The 13,306-nt window shown below is 38.0% G+C and overlaps 1 protein-coding gene and 1 long non-coding RNA gene across 2 annotated transcripts; one reads left to right on the forward strand and one right to left on the reverse strand.

The window, feature by feature from the left end:
- The first annotated feature begins 7 nt into the window (after positions 1-7).
- trim47 (tripartite motif containing 47) lies at positions 8-8,271 on the forward strand. The gene is made up of 8 exons (XM_023416610.2): positions 8-243; positions 618-829; positions 3,427-3,472; positions 3,615-3,710; positions 4,472-4,696; positions 5,003-5,025; positions 5,145-5,266; positions 5,799-8,271. Exons 1-8 carry the CDS (start codon positions 61-63, stop codon positions 6,326-6,328), a joined length of 1,437 nt encoding a protein of 478 aa, XP_023272378.1. The 5' UTR covers positions 8-60; the 3' UTR covers positions 6,329-8,271.
- Positions 8,272-9,697: 1,426 nt separating this feature from the next.
- Positions 9,698-12,707, reverse strand: LOC111662638 (uncharacterized). Its single transcript, XR_002761336.2, has 3 exons — positions 12,610-12,707; positions 12,305-12,445; positions 9,698-12,141 (listed from the first exon to the last, which is right to left on the reverse strand). It is a non-coding gene; the product is annotated as an uncharacterized LOC111662638 (long non-coding RNA).
- Between the last annotated feature and the right edge of the window lie 599 nt (positions 12,708-13,306).

The raw sequence follows: 13,306 nt of genomic DNA on the forward strand, positions 1-13,306 counted from the left end.
TCCCCTCCCTCCTTCCTCCTCCACCTCCTGCAGTTGTTGTACTGCTGTTGGCTTGTAAACATGGCCACTGCCGGAGCAACTGGCGACGACCTGAGGAAAGAGCTCACATGTGCGATTTGTTTGGACTTCTTCAAAGACCCTGTTATACTGAAATGCGGGCACAATTTCTGTCGGTTTTGTATCTGCATGCACTGGGATGAAAATGGCGGAGACTACGGCTACCAGTGCCCTCAGTGTCGAACGGTAAGTAAATACACGTTTTCTGTATTTCCCCACCGTGTTTTCTTCACAGAATGTGTTTGTACAGTTGTGAGAGTACTACTTCCAAGTTTTTTTTATCAGCTAATTCAGAGTATCTGGTCGACGGGTAGTCTTAAATTAGCTACGCAGTGCATTTTGTAGCTACTGTTGCTATGATACCTAGCTAGCTGGCTTTACCTAGCTAAAATTCATCAGCAGGTAAGTTCGCCAGTAACCAGTTAACTTTGAGTTTTAGCTAAAAAAAAAAAGAAACCGCGTAATGCAGAATAAATAAATACACGCTACAAACAAAGTAGCACTGTCTTTGTACTTGGTTACAAGCAGGTTTCTGCGTCTTGCTTTCTTTGTTCTCTCAGGTGTTCAACAAGAGGAGTTTCACCAAAAACTACCTGGTGCAGAACCTGGTGGCCAAACTGGATGACCTGGAGTGTCTGGGGTCTTGTCCCACACCCTCCAAGCCCGTTAAAGTAGATGGAAAGTGTGAACAACATGGAGAAGAGCTGAAACTGTATTGCCAGACTGATAAAAGGCCCATCTGTGTAGTGTGTCGGGAATCTAGATCACACAGGTTGGTTGTGTTCTCACTTTTTGTGTGGGGAAATAAGAGTAATATTCTTCTTCTCCATAAAACCTTTGTAGACTTAATTTGTCCCTTTCCATTAGAATTCAGCAGCAGCTGCAGGACATAGACCTTTGGATGTCTGTACTGGAACATCACAAATTTAAGTGTTTCAGACATTAGTGTGTGTGTTGTAGAAAATATGGATTCAGCTGATGATATACTGTGTTTAGCAGCACAGCTGTGGGTACAGTGGAGGGCTTCAACCTTCAATTGTTTTCAAAAAAAAAAGTGGTGAAAAACAGCCATCACAACTTGCACAAGCTGCACAGAATCACACTTGATTATCAAAATGGTATTTTCTTCCAGTCAACTAATCAGTTAGTCTACTGAATGTAGTAGCTCTAGTACAATGATAGCACATTAGAGTGTCCACATGCGTATCTAACACGGTGTAAGGGATGAGTTAAGGGCTGAGAAAGAATGCACCAAGGACAAATGTGACGATAGTGTTGCAGGGTAGATGGAAGGTCTCAGTACAGTTAGTTTACTAATAAACATAATATTATTGAGCCTTCCCCTTATCAAACCATAGCTTTAACATAAACATAACATTACTATCTGAAAAATCGTACTATTCAGATTTCGCTAGCCTGTTTTGAATTACTAGTTAAAGATACATATTGTACTTTGTGTAGCTGGTTTAAAAACCAGCCAGTTTCCTGTATCTTGCCTTGTGCAACACAGACCTCTTTACTTAATATTTTTTGCTCTTGATGTCAGGTTCTTCACTTTTCACAATGCACCAACTCTTATCTGTGTCTACTGGCCTCTTACCTTGAACAGTATAGCACCTCACTGTGCCTTCTGGGTTTTTATACTGTTCAACCGTTGGATTAAGCTTCCAGTCCAACTGACAGTTTGATTTTTTTTTTTTTTTTTTTTTTCTTCCCCAAATGGTTATCTGAAGTTAGTGCAGTTGTAATTTTGAATACAAGAATTTAGAATTGACCTCATCTTAAATCAACTTTTGTGTGTAGGTGTAGTGTATAAACCTCTTCATTTACCCATTTATATTGATAAGGGAAAAATACTCTGAGACCTAAAAGCTTTGAGATCAGGTATTTACTTATGTGGAAACTATACAGTTTACTTTTGTTAAAATTACTGTAATAAAGGACATCAGCTCATTTGGATTTGTAATTTACATCGTTACCTACTCTCTTTTGCTTTTAATCATTGTGATGGAGTTCTTCCTTCTTTTGGTTCTTAACGAAGTATTAGGCGGTGCTTCCACAGGTCAATTTCAAGTAAGCCCTAGAAGCAATAGTTTATTGTCTGTCTCAAGGATAGCTGTGAAGAGACTGAGTCAAGCTGGCCCAGTCCCCAATGGCAGTTGCCATAGCAACCAAGGTTCTAGAAGAGACCCTACACTCGCAAAAGATATGATAAACTTAGCCTACGGTCGAGGGAGTGACCATTCATAACATAGGGGCCCTTCAGCTCAGGGACAGACTCTTCCCTTGAAAAAGTACTGCATGAAAAATAAGAGACTTATTTGGTACTAAATTGAATCTTTAGACATATATAGATAAGTGCTGTGATCCCATGAAGAATATCCTTATTTGGGCACATAGTAAGTTTTGTATGGCTTAACATGTGCCCTGCAAGGAAGATAACCTCCAGAATAAGTTTAATTGCTCATCTCTTTTTCCCTCAATTGACCTCCAATAAATGTTTCTGCATAAGACATGTGGGTCTCCTGAAAATTCTTGCATCAATAAGTTTTCCATCACAATCATATGTAAGAAACATTTCTTTGACTTCATTCCACTAAAACACCGCCATCCATTGCATCTGCCTGTGATTGGGTGAAGAAAGTTATGAAGAACACACATGAACATAGATCGAAACTGTCGTGATATCTTCCAAAGCAGAGGACATTTATTATCACTACACAAATCCAAAAGGTCATAGAGTAATGCAGGAGTTTTAGCAAATGTCAGTTGTTGAAATTTTGTCAGGGGTGAATTAATTGACAAGCAAGTGAAAAACATTGTGTTCCTAAAGCGTGCACCCACAGTTAAAAAGCCAATTTTTTGACCACCAACAATGTTTTTACAAGTGGTCTTGTCGTCACATGCATGTGTGACTCGCATCCTGTCACTGGTTTCACAATTTTTTTTTATATTAGTTTGTGTCTACATGCCCAGGGACTGCAGATGGAAATTTACTCTTGTCTTTGTACGAGGCTAATGTTTTTTGTTCATGGTCCCTGACAAATAAATGTAATAAACTCAACTAAATTCATTGACAAGTGAAGATAGAAAGACACCAGCAAACAGCAATGTACCAACAGAAACAGTGATGAAGAAAACTGCAAACAGAAATCATTTTTAAAGAATTTGCTTTTCAAATGTTTTTTGAGGAGGGAAATGTATTCAGCACTGACCTCGGAAGTATATACCTATGGCAGTTTAGTAAGACAACTGAATATAACAATAGCTTCTGTTAGTTTACAAGAAAGCTGGGCACCTCAAATGTTTTGAGAGTGTGATAAATTTCTCTGGAAACATCTAACTTGGCCATTTGCTTTGTTGTTTCAGGCACCATGAGGTGGCACCAGTACCAGAAGTTGTAAATGACATGAAGGTAAGTTGGCAAAGAGATCGGAGATTTCTTATTCACCAAAATCTAAAATCTTTCTACTTTTTTTAAAAGCCTGGACTATCATGCTTCATTATATCATGTTTTTGTGTGTGCATGTGTCATGTGATGTACATGTTTGTTACAGATGGAGTTAAAGCTGAGGCTAATGGAGCTCAACTGGCAGAAGTCTCAATGTGTAAAAGTTATAACAACTGATGAGCGCACCAAAAGTGAAGTGAGGGTATGGAATGGACTCTTTCTTTTATTAATTCATTTTTTGACTTGTGACATTTGCATATTTGCAGGCAACGCTTGCAGTGTTTGTTTGGTTCAGACAGTCTTTCAAGATTACAACTGTGAGAGAATTTTCTCTTGTCCACCTAATGAATGAATGAATGAATGAATGAATGAAGGACTGAGTCAGGTCAGTGGGAGGCCCTAGGTTGCTGTGCCACAGCTATTGCTTTAAATCTCTAGACGCAGCTGTGGTTTTCTTCTGATATTGCTGGTGCTGGAAATGCTGATGGTTGATAACAGAAGACCTTGGATGGTCAGTAGCAACTGGCTGGGTGCTCAGAATCAGCACCTGGGAGTGTTTAATCATGCTTCCTTGTTTATGGTTAATGGACCAATAGTCAATTTTAGATGACATCATGCACAGAGTACTGTATTGATGATTCCTCCTTTCTCCTTGGCCAAGTTTCAATAAACATCCTCAGCATAAGACATCCCGGAGCTCCAGAGAGTTTTTATTCACTGAAATACTTCGACCACCGATGAGCAGAATTTCTCCCTATCAACAACCTTCTCTAACTTCTCAGTTTCACCCTGTTTCTTCAAATAACTTACAATCAGAAGTGCAAACCAGCTCAGAGACCCTAATTATTATTCATTTAGTGCTTTATGTAATTAACATCAAGATATACACTGCAATAAAACGTTACAGTTGACACTGAACTTACACCGCAACTTCATTCTAATCTTTCAACCTCTGTCCCACAGTTGAAGAAAAAGAGACTCAAGGAGAAGATCGAGGCAGATGTTGGTGCCTTGGTCCAGTTCTTGCTAGATGAGAGAGACTCCCTGCTTGAGAGCCTGGATGCTGAGGAAGTCGCCACCATGGCCGTCATAGATGACAACCTGAAGACGGTGGAGACGGAGGCGGAAGCTGTGGACAAAGCCATAGCTGATATCCACAGCCACATCAGTGGGAAAACTAGCTTTGAGGTCAGTCTATCATGTCAGCCGTGGATCACAGAGATGGTTTAACTCTTAAATCACCATGCCTATGCTAGAGCCTTGTATTAGATGTGGATAACAGTTTCTGTTTCTGTCTGTGTAATAAGGATTATATACCAAAAGTACTGCATTGAATTGATTTGTCTTTTCAAAAAATATTCCTGAAATGAACACATACAGTATCTTTCAGACTATGTTGGTGTGAACCAAAGATTTAAAAACATTCTCTTCCACGATGAGCTCAATATCAAGTGTGTTTGATATAAGTCAATGTGTTTTCTTTTCTTCCAACAGAGCCTTGCTGAGACATTCAATGAGTAAGTAACTTATAGTTGTTTATTTAATATGAACCTCTATAAATCCCATAAAATTTTTATTTAAAAAAAAAAAAAAATGAACCTTTGCATAATCATTTTTATTGCATTTTTCCCTACAGAGTTATCCATTGCAAGCCTTTCACATCTCTGGATCCAGTTAATTGTCCGACTGAATTTACAGACTTCTCAGGGCCCTTCCAGCTTATTATGTGGAAGAAGATGATGCATGTGCTGCATACCAGTGAGTTGACTCTATCTCGTGGAAAATGTAGTTTGTGGAAAAATTATTTTTATATTATATGCTTTACACTTTTTTAAATGAAAGTCTGATCATTCATATTGTACAATACATATTACATTCTTTACCTTTAATATTAAGCACATTTACATGTAGTATTTAGTATATTCTTTGACTACACAAACAATTTTAATACAACAATTGAATATACTCGAATAAATTCAACTGTAGACGTAGAACCAACTGTAGACCAAGAACATGTAGCCAAAGGATGTCCTTTTAAGAGTGTAACTAATCACATAACACTATTTGGATGTGTCATTGTATTTGGAGGCAGTGTAAAATTTTGGCAAAGTTGGCTGGTCAGTCTACTTGTGCTGTAGCAACGAACAACAAATAGATATTTTTGGTTTGCAAATCTTCTAGTTTTCTTCGACAATAATATCAGATTACATTTTTTTCCCAAATGTACTGCCAGCTTCACTCCAATGTAGGAGCGAGGTGAATTAATCTCTGACTATGTCACTCTGTGTAGTGCCTCAGAACCTCACCCTGGACCCAGACACCGCTCACCTAAACCTGCTTATCTCAGACTTTGACACCAAAGTGGAGGAGGGCCGTGTTCGTAACCAGGAGCCAGACCTGCCAGGCCGCTTCACCCGCTTCTGTGGTGTCCTTGCCACAGCCCAGTATGCCAGTGGCCAGCACTACTGGGAGGTGGATGTGAGAGACAAAGGGGTGTGGTACCTGGGAGTCACCACTGAGTGCAGCAACAGAAAGGGCTTTGTCAGCCTCACACCCTCCTCAGGATATTGGAGCCTGTGTCTGCAGGACCGGCTGTATGCCAACGGGGAGGACGGGCGCATCCCAGTTGCTGACTACTGGAACTCTCCCCGAGTCGGTGTGTACCTAGACTATGACAATGGGCGTCTTAGTTTCTATGACGCCGTCACAATGAAGAGACTTTACATGTTTGACACCTGCTTTGAAGAGCCTGTCTACCCTTTCTTCAGCCCAGGGAAAAATGATCCAGGCAGCAGGCTGCAGATATGCCACTATTACTGAGAGAGCAGTGACGAGTGTTTATTTTAACTATCTAACAGTAAACTCATGTATGCCAGTGTTTTTCAGATTTGCTGTTAGCAGGGTTTAAGGTTGACCCTTGGAGAAACGTATTGTATGCATTTGAGCCGTTACTTGTTGGTCTTACTGGTGTTACAAAATGAAGGTTACGATGAATAAGGATCACCAGGTGTCTAATCACGCTGGTTGGAATGAAGAGCTTCATTTCTCATGTTTTGAGGTTGAAAATTTGGCATTTTTCAACATAGACACACACACTGTAGGCTTATACCCCTTGACTACTGTGGCTGGGGGTCTGGAGAGGTGCTTTGCTGTCTATATCACTGTGTCTGCTGGGATACAGATGCCTCAGATGCTCTTGTTGATTAGGGCATATACAGCTCTTATCCCATTAGCAACTGCTATGCTATACTACTGTACATAAACTCATATTGGCTAAGTTTTTGCCAGGCACGGTTGGTGCTCTTGCCTTGTTGGGTAGAACCTGAAGGAAATATGATGTAGTTATCACATTGATAGTTGTTGACAGTTAAGATTCCCTCATTGATTCTAGACTGAAGAACAGTCGGTCATTGCTGATAGTTATCAGACTGATTTGACTAAAACTGGCCAGCTTTTACTGGGATTTCAGCTCAGTGACTAAACTTCCAGGAACTAATGGCTCAGGTTGTTTTTGTTTTGTGGATGTTTAATATCAGTAGATAATAATTATATCATCTGCCTTTTAAAATCGTCTTCATGTATCCTCTTTTTTTATTATTCTATACATTGTTGACTTTTTTGTTAAAAATTCCTCTGTATATTGCTGAGTCACATTTTGCAGCTTATTTTTTGAGCAGTGATACTCATGGCACATTTAGCTTTGTCTGAGATATTTTAAAATCTGAAACATTTTTATCAGTCTGCTTCAAAATGAGAATGTGTAAGACAAAGCAAACTTTTTTCCAATATTCTTATGACAAATTATTAATTATCATTAATCAGTTAATCAGCTACGTCCCCAAATATATCAATGGGTGATGCTGTAGATGTGTTTTACTGTAAAAGACATTCCACTACTGTCAGGATTCAGACAAGAGCCTGGTGGAATTGACTAAAATGAAAACCTGTGGAATGCTGAATGAAAGTTTTATTACATGTTATTTTTTTGTTTGCTTTTGCAACAGTATTTCTCTGACTATATTCCATTAATTAATCCTGCTTCAGTTTATTAATTGCTATTTGTTGAGTTGGTCCTGGTGCTGCAAGTTGGTCCTAACAGTTTTAGGTCTCTTATCCAACTCAGTCCAGTGTGATCTTTATTTTCCATTATTTTTGATTAATTAATGCCATTTTATTCAATTTTGAATGTTAAAGTACATGTTTCATGGCAATTATATATATTTTCTTTCCTTTATAAAAGTATGATTTTTTTTTTTTTAACATTTTCTTATTTGAGCTGATAATTTTTATGGTTCTTTACTTTTGCTTGTACATTTCCCCTTAGTGTTAAGGACCAACAATGGGATGTTTGCCATCTTACAACATTGTACTTGTGTTGATGTTATTGAGGAGCATAGAAACATTTAAGAACATGATGATGAGTGATGATATTTGAGGCCTTTCCTGCAGTAAATCTCAAGAGGCTCCTTATATCTGTTTTCATTCAGACGTCTAAGATGTTCACGTTAGAACTGCAAAACTCGGTTCTTTAAGTATTTGCAGATGAATGTTTTGTCTAAGATGCTGTACTTCCATTTAATACCTACATACATTTCACCGCTGAATTTCATTCATGTGTTCAGCTTTGCCGTTTTTGGACTGTCTTGATAAATGTGACATGATGTGACAATCTTGGTAACCTGTCTGTGACCCTTTCACGTGCTCTTAATGTGCTCAGTGTTTCTCAGAGTTTACAATGAGATTAAAAGAGGTAAAAAGACTAATTTCTTGTAAAACTTTTGTTTTTAACTATCCTCTCACTGTACCCACTTTGCTCATTCTTACGAACCATCTTTTCAGGAGACAGCCAGGAAATTAGTTACAGGCACTAACATAGCCTGTACTATGGTTTTGCCATAGTGGCTCTGCAAAATTGGTGTAGTTAAAACCCAGTGAATTAATCATTTCTGATATCAGGACACTGTCAGCCAGAATTACTGAAATTTGACTCAGAATCTTTTACACCTAAATAACCCAGTTCTTGAACTTTGATATGTACAATCTCCTGGTGATGGCTCCAAAAACCTGCTGGGCTGTGGTTCTGTTTTCTCACCCTCATCTTCTTTTCTTTTCTGCTCCAACATCCTCATATAACTCTCTGGGACAGTTTGGTGCTGCTGATTCAGTTTTTCGTACAGCAAGAACATTTAAGGAGGAGGTGAGAAAACAAGAGTTCTCTCCATCTCCTCCTCCTGCTTTGGTAATGACTCAGTCGTGACTTTTTTTTCCTGTCTCTCTTCAGAGATGTGGTTTTAATGAGGGGCCATATAAATAGTTGCCTGTATGATGTGATACAAATTCATTAACATGAAGCAGAGGCAGTATCTGAATCTTGCAGCAGTTTGTTAAGAGTAACTAAACAAAAATAGTTACAGGTAAAAGAATGAATCGCTGTCTGATCTGTGGCCATTTCCCAGCTGTTTCCCATTATTCTGTATTTCTGTCTCAAGCTTGTTATATAAGCTTTGTGAGAAAAGAAATTTGAATGTTAATGATTTGTTCACTCATTAGGCTGATTAAAGTGTGTTTACATGCTACATCACTGGGTGCCTGATGCTTGTGGTTGCTGCACTGTAACAAAGCAAAGATAGATACTGATTTTGACATTTTTCCAATGAAGATGCCAATATCAGATTTTTGCTGGAATATTTCCTGTGTTTAAAATGAATATTACTGCTAACTCAAAATAATCGTGGTACGAGAGGAAGTCCTTTTTTTAAATAAAACACAATAGAAATGCTTGAAAAACTAGAAAAAAACCATTACTGCTAAATATATAAATTGAAATGTCCTTTAATCTGAGTTTTTCTGAGAAACATATTTTTAAATGACGTAGTGTAACAGTCTGATTTAGTAAAGTTCCCATCACTTTGCCATTTTCCACAGCTTGTAACTGATTGTGTTTGCAGCAGTTTTTCAAGCAGCCACTAGAGAGCAGTAAAGGCTTGTCAGGATGGCACTCAGGCAGGCTTGAAGCTCCTTTATAAGGCCACAAGTGACGAAATGGAAAAGCAGATTTCTAATCTGCCAAAAAAAAAAAAACAAGCATATGAATGTTCACTCCCAAAAGCAATATATCTTTCTAACCGTTTTATAGAAATAAATGCATTCTCAAGTCTGGTTATACAAAACAGAGCATCTGCACAACAGTTTGTCGTGTTATTCTTTAATATTTACAATCATACCTTTGCCATGATTACATAGTGATTACTTGTAAGACTGGCCTCTTGTTGTATACAGTAGGCTACACAAGATGGTTGATGGTTGTGTTTCATTTATATGTTCTTCCTTTATTCCTTTATTTCACACAGACATGAGCAGGTCAGTGACCAGTACAGGTGAGAGATAGTAAAAAAAAAAAACAGGATTATTGAATTGAACAATTAATGGAGGAGGGAATTGTCATTACAGAGTTTTCCAATGAGTGAAAAATTCAGATGGAGAGAGATCGGTTACAGGGTTCATACAGTAAAAGAATAAAACACAGGGGAAAAACTCTCAGTGTCACTGCGTGTTAGCTGGTGTTGTGTTTCTCTAAGAGCAAACACAGAAAACCTTTAAAACACCGAACCACAAAGCAAATGAATGCAACCACTGGAAAATCCATGATAAAAGGTGCTTGTGAGCTACAACAAGAATATGATTGTAATATACACTACACTTTTCTGATTATGTTAAATGATAACTATACACAGAGGCATATATTACTCTTGCAAACTATATATAACTCTTATAATATTTGTATTTTGTGCAATGTTCAACAACAACTTACGACAATACGTTTTTGGCGGAGGGAAGAAGAAGTTACTGTGTATAACTGGATGTGAGCTCATTGAGGAGGAGGAGGAGGCAAACGAGAGAGAACAGCTTTCAGTGCTACAAGTTACAAGACCTATGTACAATGACGTTTGGCAAAGAGGAGACAGTTCAAACGCACCAATTAGAAAAATAATTTGTAGAACAAATTATGTAGAAAAGAAAATTAAAAATAAATTAAATCCTTTGCAAAAATAAAATACAGCAAATAATGTGTATACAACATTGTTCCATTGATGTCATTCAGTTGGCTACTACTTGGCATGACCTTCTACTACTGTATTAGTATATACTCCAGTGTTGAAATTCTTGATTCAGTAGGTGCTGGAATAATTAGGTTATATAGTGAAATAACATGGACACCAAATCCATATGTGTGTATATATATATATATATATATATATATATATACACTGTTGCTCATAAAGTTGGAATAAAATATTTTTTTCCTTTTTCCATGATATATATATATATATATATATATATATATATATATATATATATATATATATATATATATATATATGTACACACACATCTAAATATGCATATATACAACTATATCAGGTTGTAGATATGAATACACAAAAGTGCAAGAACTAGTGGGATCAGATAGAAGAAGTTTGAGTAAATAGAAGAGAAAGACTAGTTAGACTTGATGTTAAGATTTGAGCTGGTTCAAAAACCTTTTCATCCTATTAACTGTTGTGCTTCTTTTTGCTTGTCTTTGGGTACAAAAACAAAAAAAATTTGCATATTGGTAACAAAAAATTACTATATTCATGTGCAGGGATTTAGTCAGAGTGATAAGGTGCAGAATGAGAATAAGAAATCATTTCTTTTAAAACAACACATTCCTGTCTGTGTGTATGTGTTCTGTTGTGTTTACTGATGAGGAATCATAAGGCAGTGACCACAGGGGAATTTTTTGGAGCACACTGACATGCAACAGTGTTCAAGAAAAAGCCTGAGCATTGTTACTGTACTTCAGTCACAAAGCGTCGTCTTCTCCTCGAGGGGGGGGAAACAGTGTGGTTGACTCCTCCCTGCTTCCCTGTCTCACTCTGTTTGCTGGTTGGTTTGCTGGGATTGTTGCCCAAAAAATTGCAGTGTATCACCGACTTTAGATTTGTCAGGCTGTCTACTGGTGAGGTCGCACTTTGAAGACACAGAGCTGAAACGCCTTATTCCACAGGCTAATCTCCAGTTCATTTTCCCCTTCTACAGTTTCAGGTAGACAAACCATGTGTGATCAGTTAGGGAAATATCTGATCACAGGTTTTGTTTCTTAGCTGCGTTTACATTTTTATTTATTTTAAACTTTTTTTTTAAAACAAGATAGTCTTTTGAGAAACAATGTTACTTTTTACAACAAGTTTTTGGATAACTGGCTTGTTCTGTTTTAATAACATTTTAATTACACTTTTGGGGTTTGAGTTGTTTTTTATCTGACATTTTTTTCAGATTTGTATGTTGTCTGCTCTGAATATTAGATCTTACAGACAAAATAAAAAGGAAATTAATGTTTGGGGTCACTGTAAAGTGTGCAGGCACATTGCAGCTCTATGTCCACAAGTGATATGTGACATTAACTTGTCTGAACAGGACATGTGTCTTCTCTCAGCCTACTGCAGATATCTGTAAACCTTAAAGCAGTGGTTGCCGGAGTCAGCGACAGCCACATGTCCATCTGAGGTGAGGGCGAGGCCCTGGGGGCCATACAGTGGGTCTGCTGAGGTGTTGATGTAGGATAAGAAGGAGCCTGTGCTGTCAAACACCTGGAAAAGGAAAAACACAACATACTCAGGCACTCAGATTTGCAAGTTTCAGGTTGCTGTGACTTATATGGCAGTTTGCTGTGTCTGAAGTGATACTGAAGATCCACATCACAGGCAATAAGTTTTTAAGTCCTACAGATGTGATGAAAACAACCTGTCTCACCTGTATTCTGCTGTTACCCCAGTCTGCAACAATGATGTTACCATTGGAGTCCACAGCTACACCAGTGGGAGCGTTGAACTGACCATTGCCTTCACCGTGAGAGCCAAATTTGAACAAGAACTCTCCATCTGCACTGTACACCTGGGACAGGAAGCCAGTCAACACAAGCTTTGATTACACCTCCATGTGTACTTTGATACATATAATGACTGCGAATGTGTCTAAATGAATAAAGGTTAAGACCACATAAATGTGTTTTCAAAAACTTCTGAGAAAGATTTTCTTTTAAACGCAGCACATCTTACCTTCACAGAGTGATTGTGAAAATCGGTCACAATTATTTCATTCTTGTTGTTAACTGCAACAAAGTGTGGACCTGGATGAAGAGACAGAAGCAGGTTATTGAACGAATGAGCTGATTCATGTAGTTTGCCTCATTCCCTTTACTGTTAGTAGGATGTTTAAACAAATTTGAAGTAGCTCTGCCCAAAGCTGCAATTACATAACATACTTTATTCAAATGGTTAGCTGTTTTGCCTGCAATAGTGTGCTGGCATTTTTTTCATGCATTATATGCTTTGAGTTACATGATTGCTTGTTTTTTCAGAACAGAACAAAACATCAAAGTTAGATTGTCTGGAAAGGCTCAAGGCTCTGAGATTCAATCCCCTCTCACAAACATATTGGCTGAGTTCAACACTGATTGTCTTATAGTAAACAGGGGACATTGGTTAGTTTCGTGGCACTGGAGTCGGAGCAAAGAGAAATCATACACACAAATCTTTCCATAGCCATTTACACAAAAAGAAAAAACAAAGTGCATGTGACAAAATGCTCATTATTGTAATAGTAAGTGATGATTACAATGGGTTGTACTTGTATGTTTGATCAGTATCGTACAGGCACAGCTCGATCACGTAATCAGGGGTTGGGTTAGACAAAGGGCACTGCACTGTGGGATTAAAGGTTGCAGCAAGGGCGTAGGTTTGCATGTGGACGGTA

The sequence above is a fragment of the Seriola lalandi genome, unplaced genomic scaffold (assembly GCF_002814215.2).
Source record: "Seriola lalandi dorsalis isolate HSWRI2012SDOR001 ecotype SW California unplaced genomic scaffold, Sedor1 jcf7180002054567, whole genome shotgun sequence".
Classification (NCBI taxonomy): domain Eukaryota; kingdom Metazoa; phylum Chordata; class Actinopteri; order Carangiformes; family Carangidae; genus Seriola; species Seriola lalandi.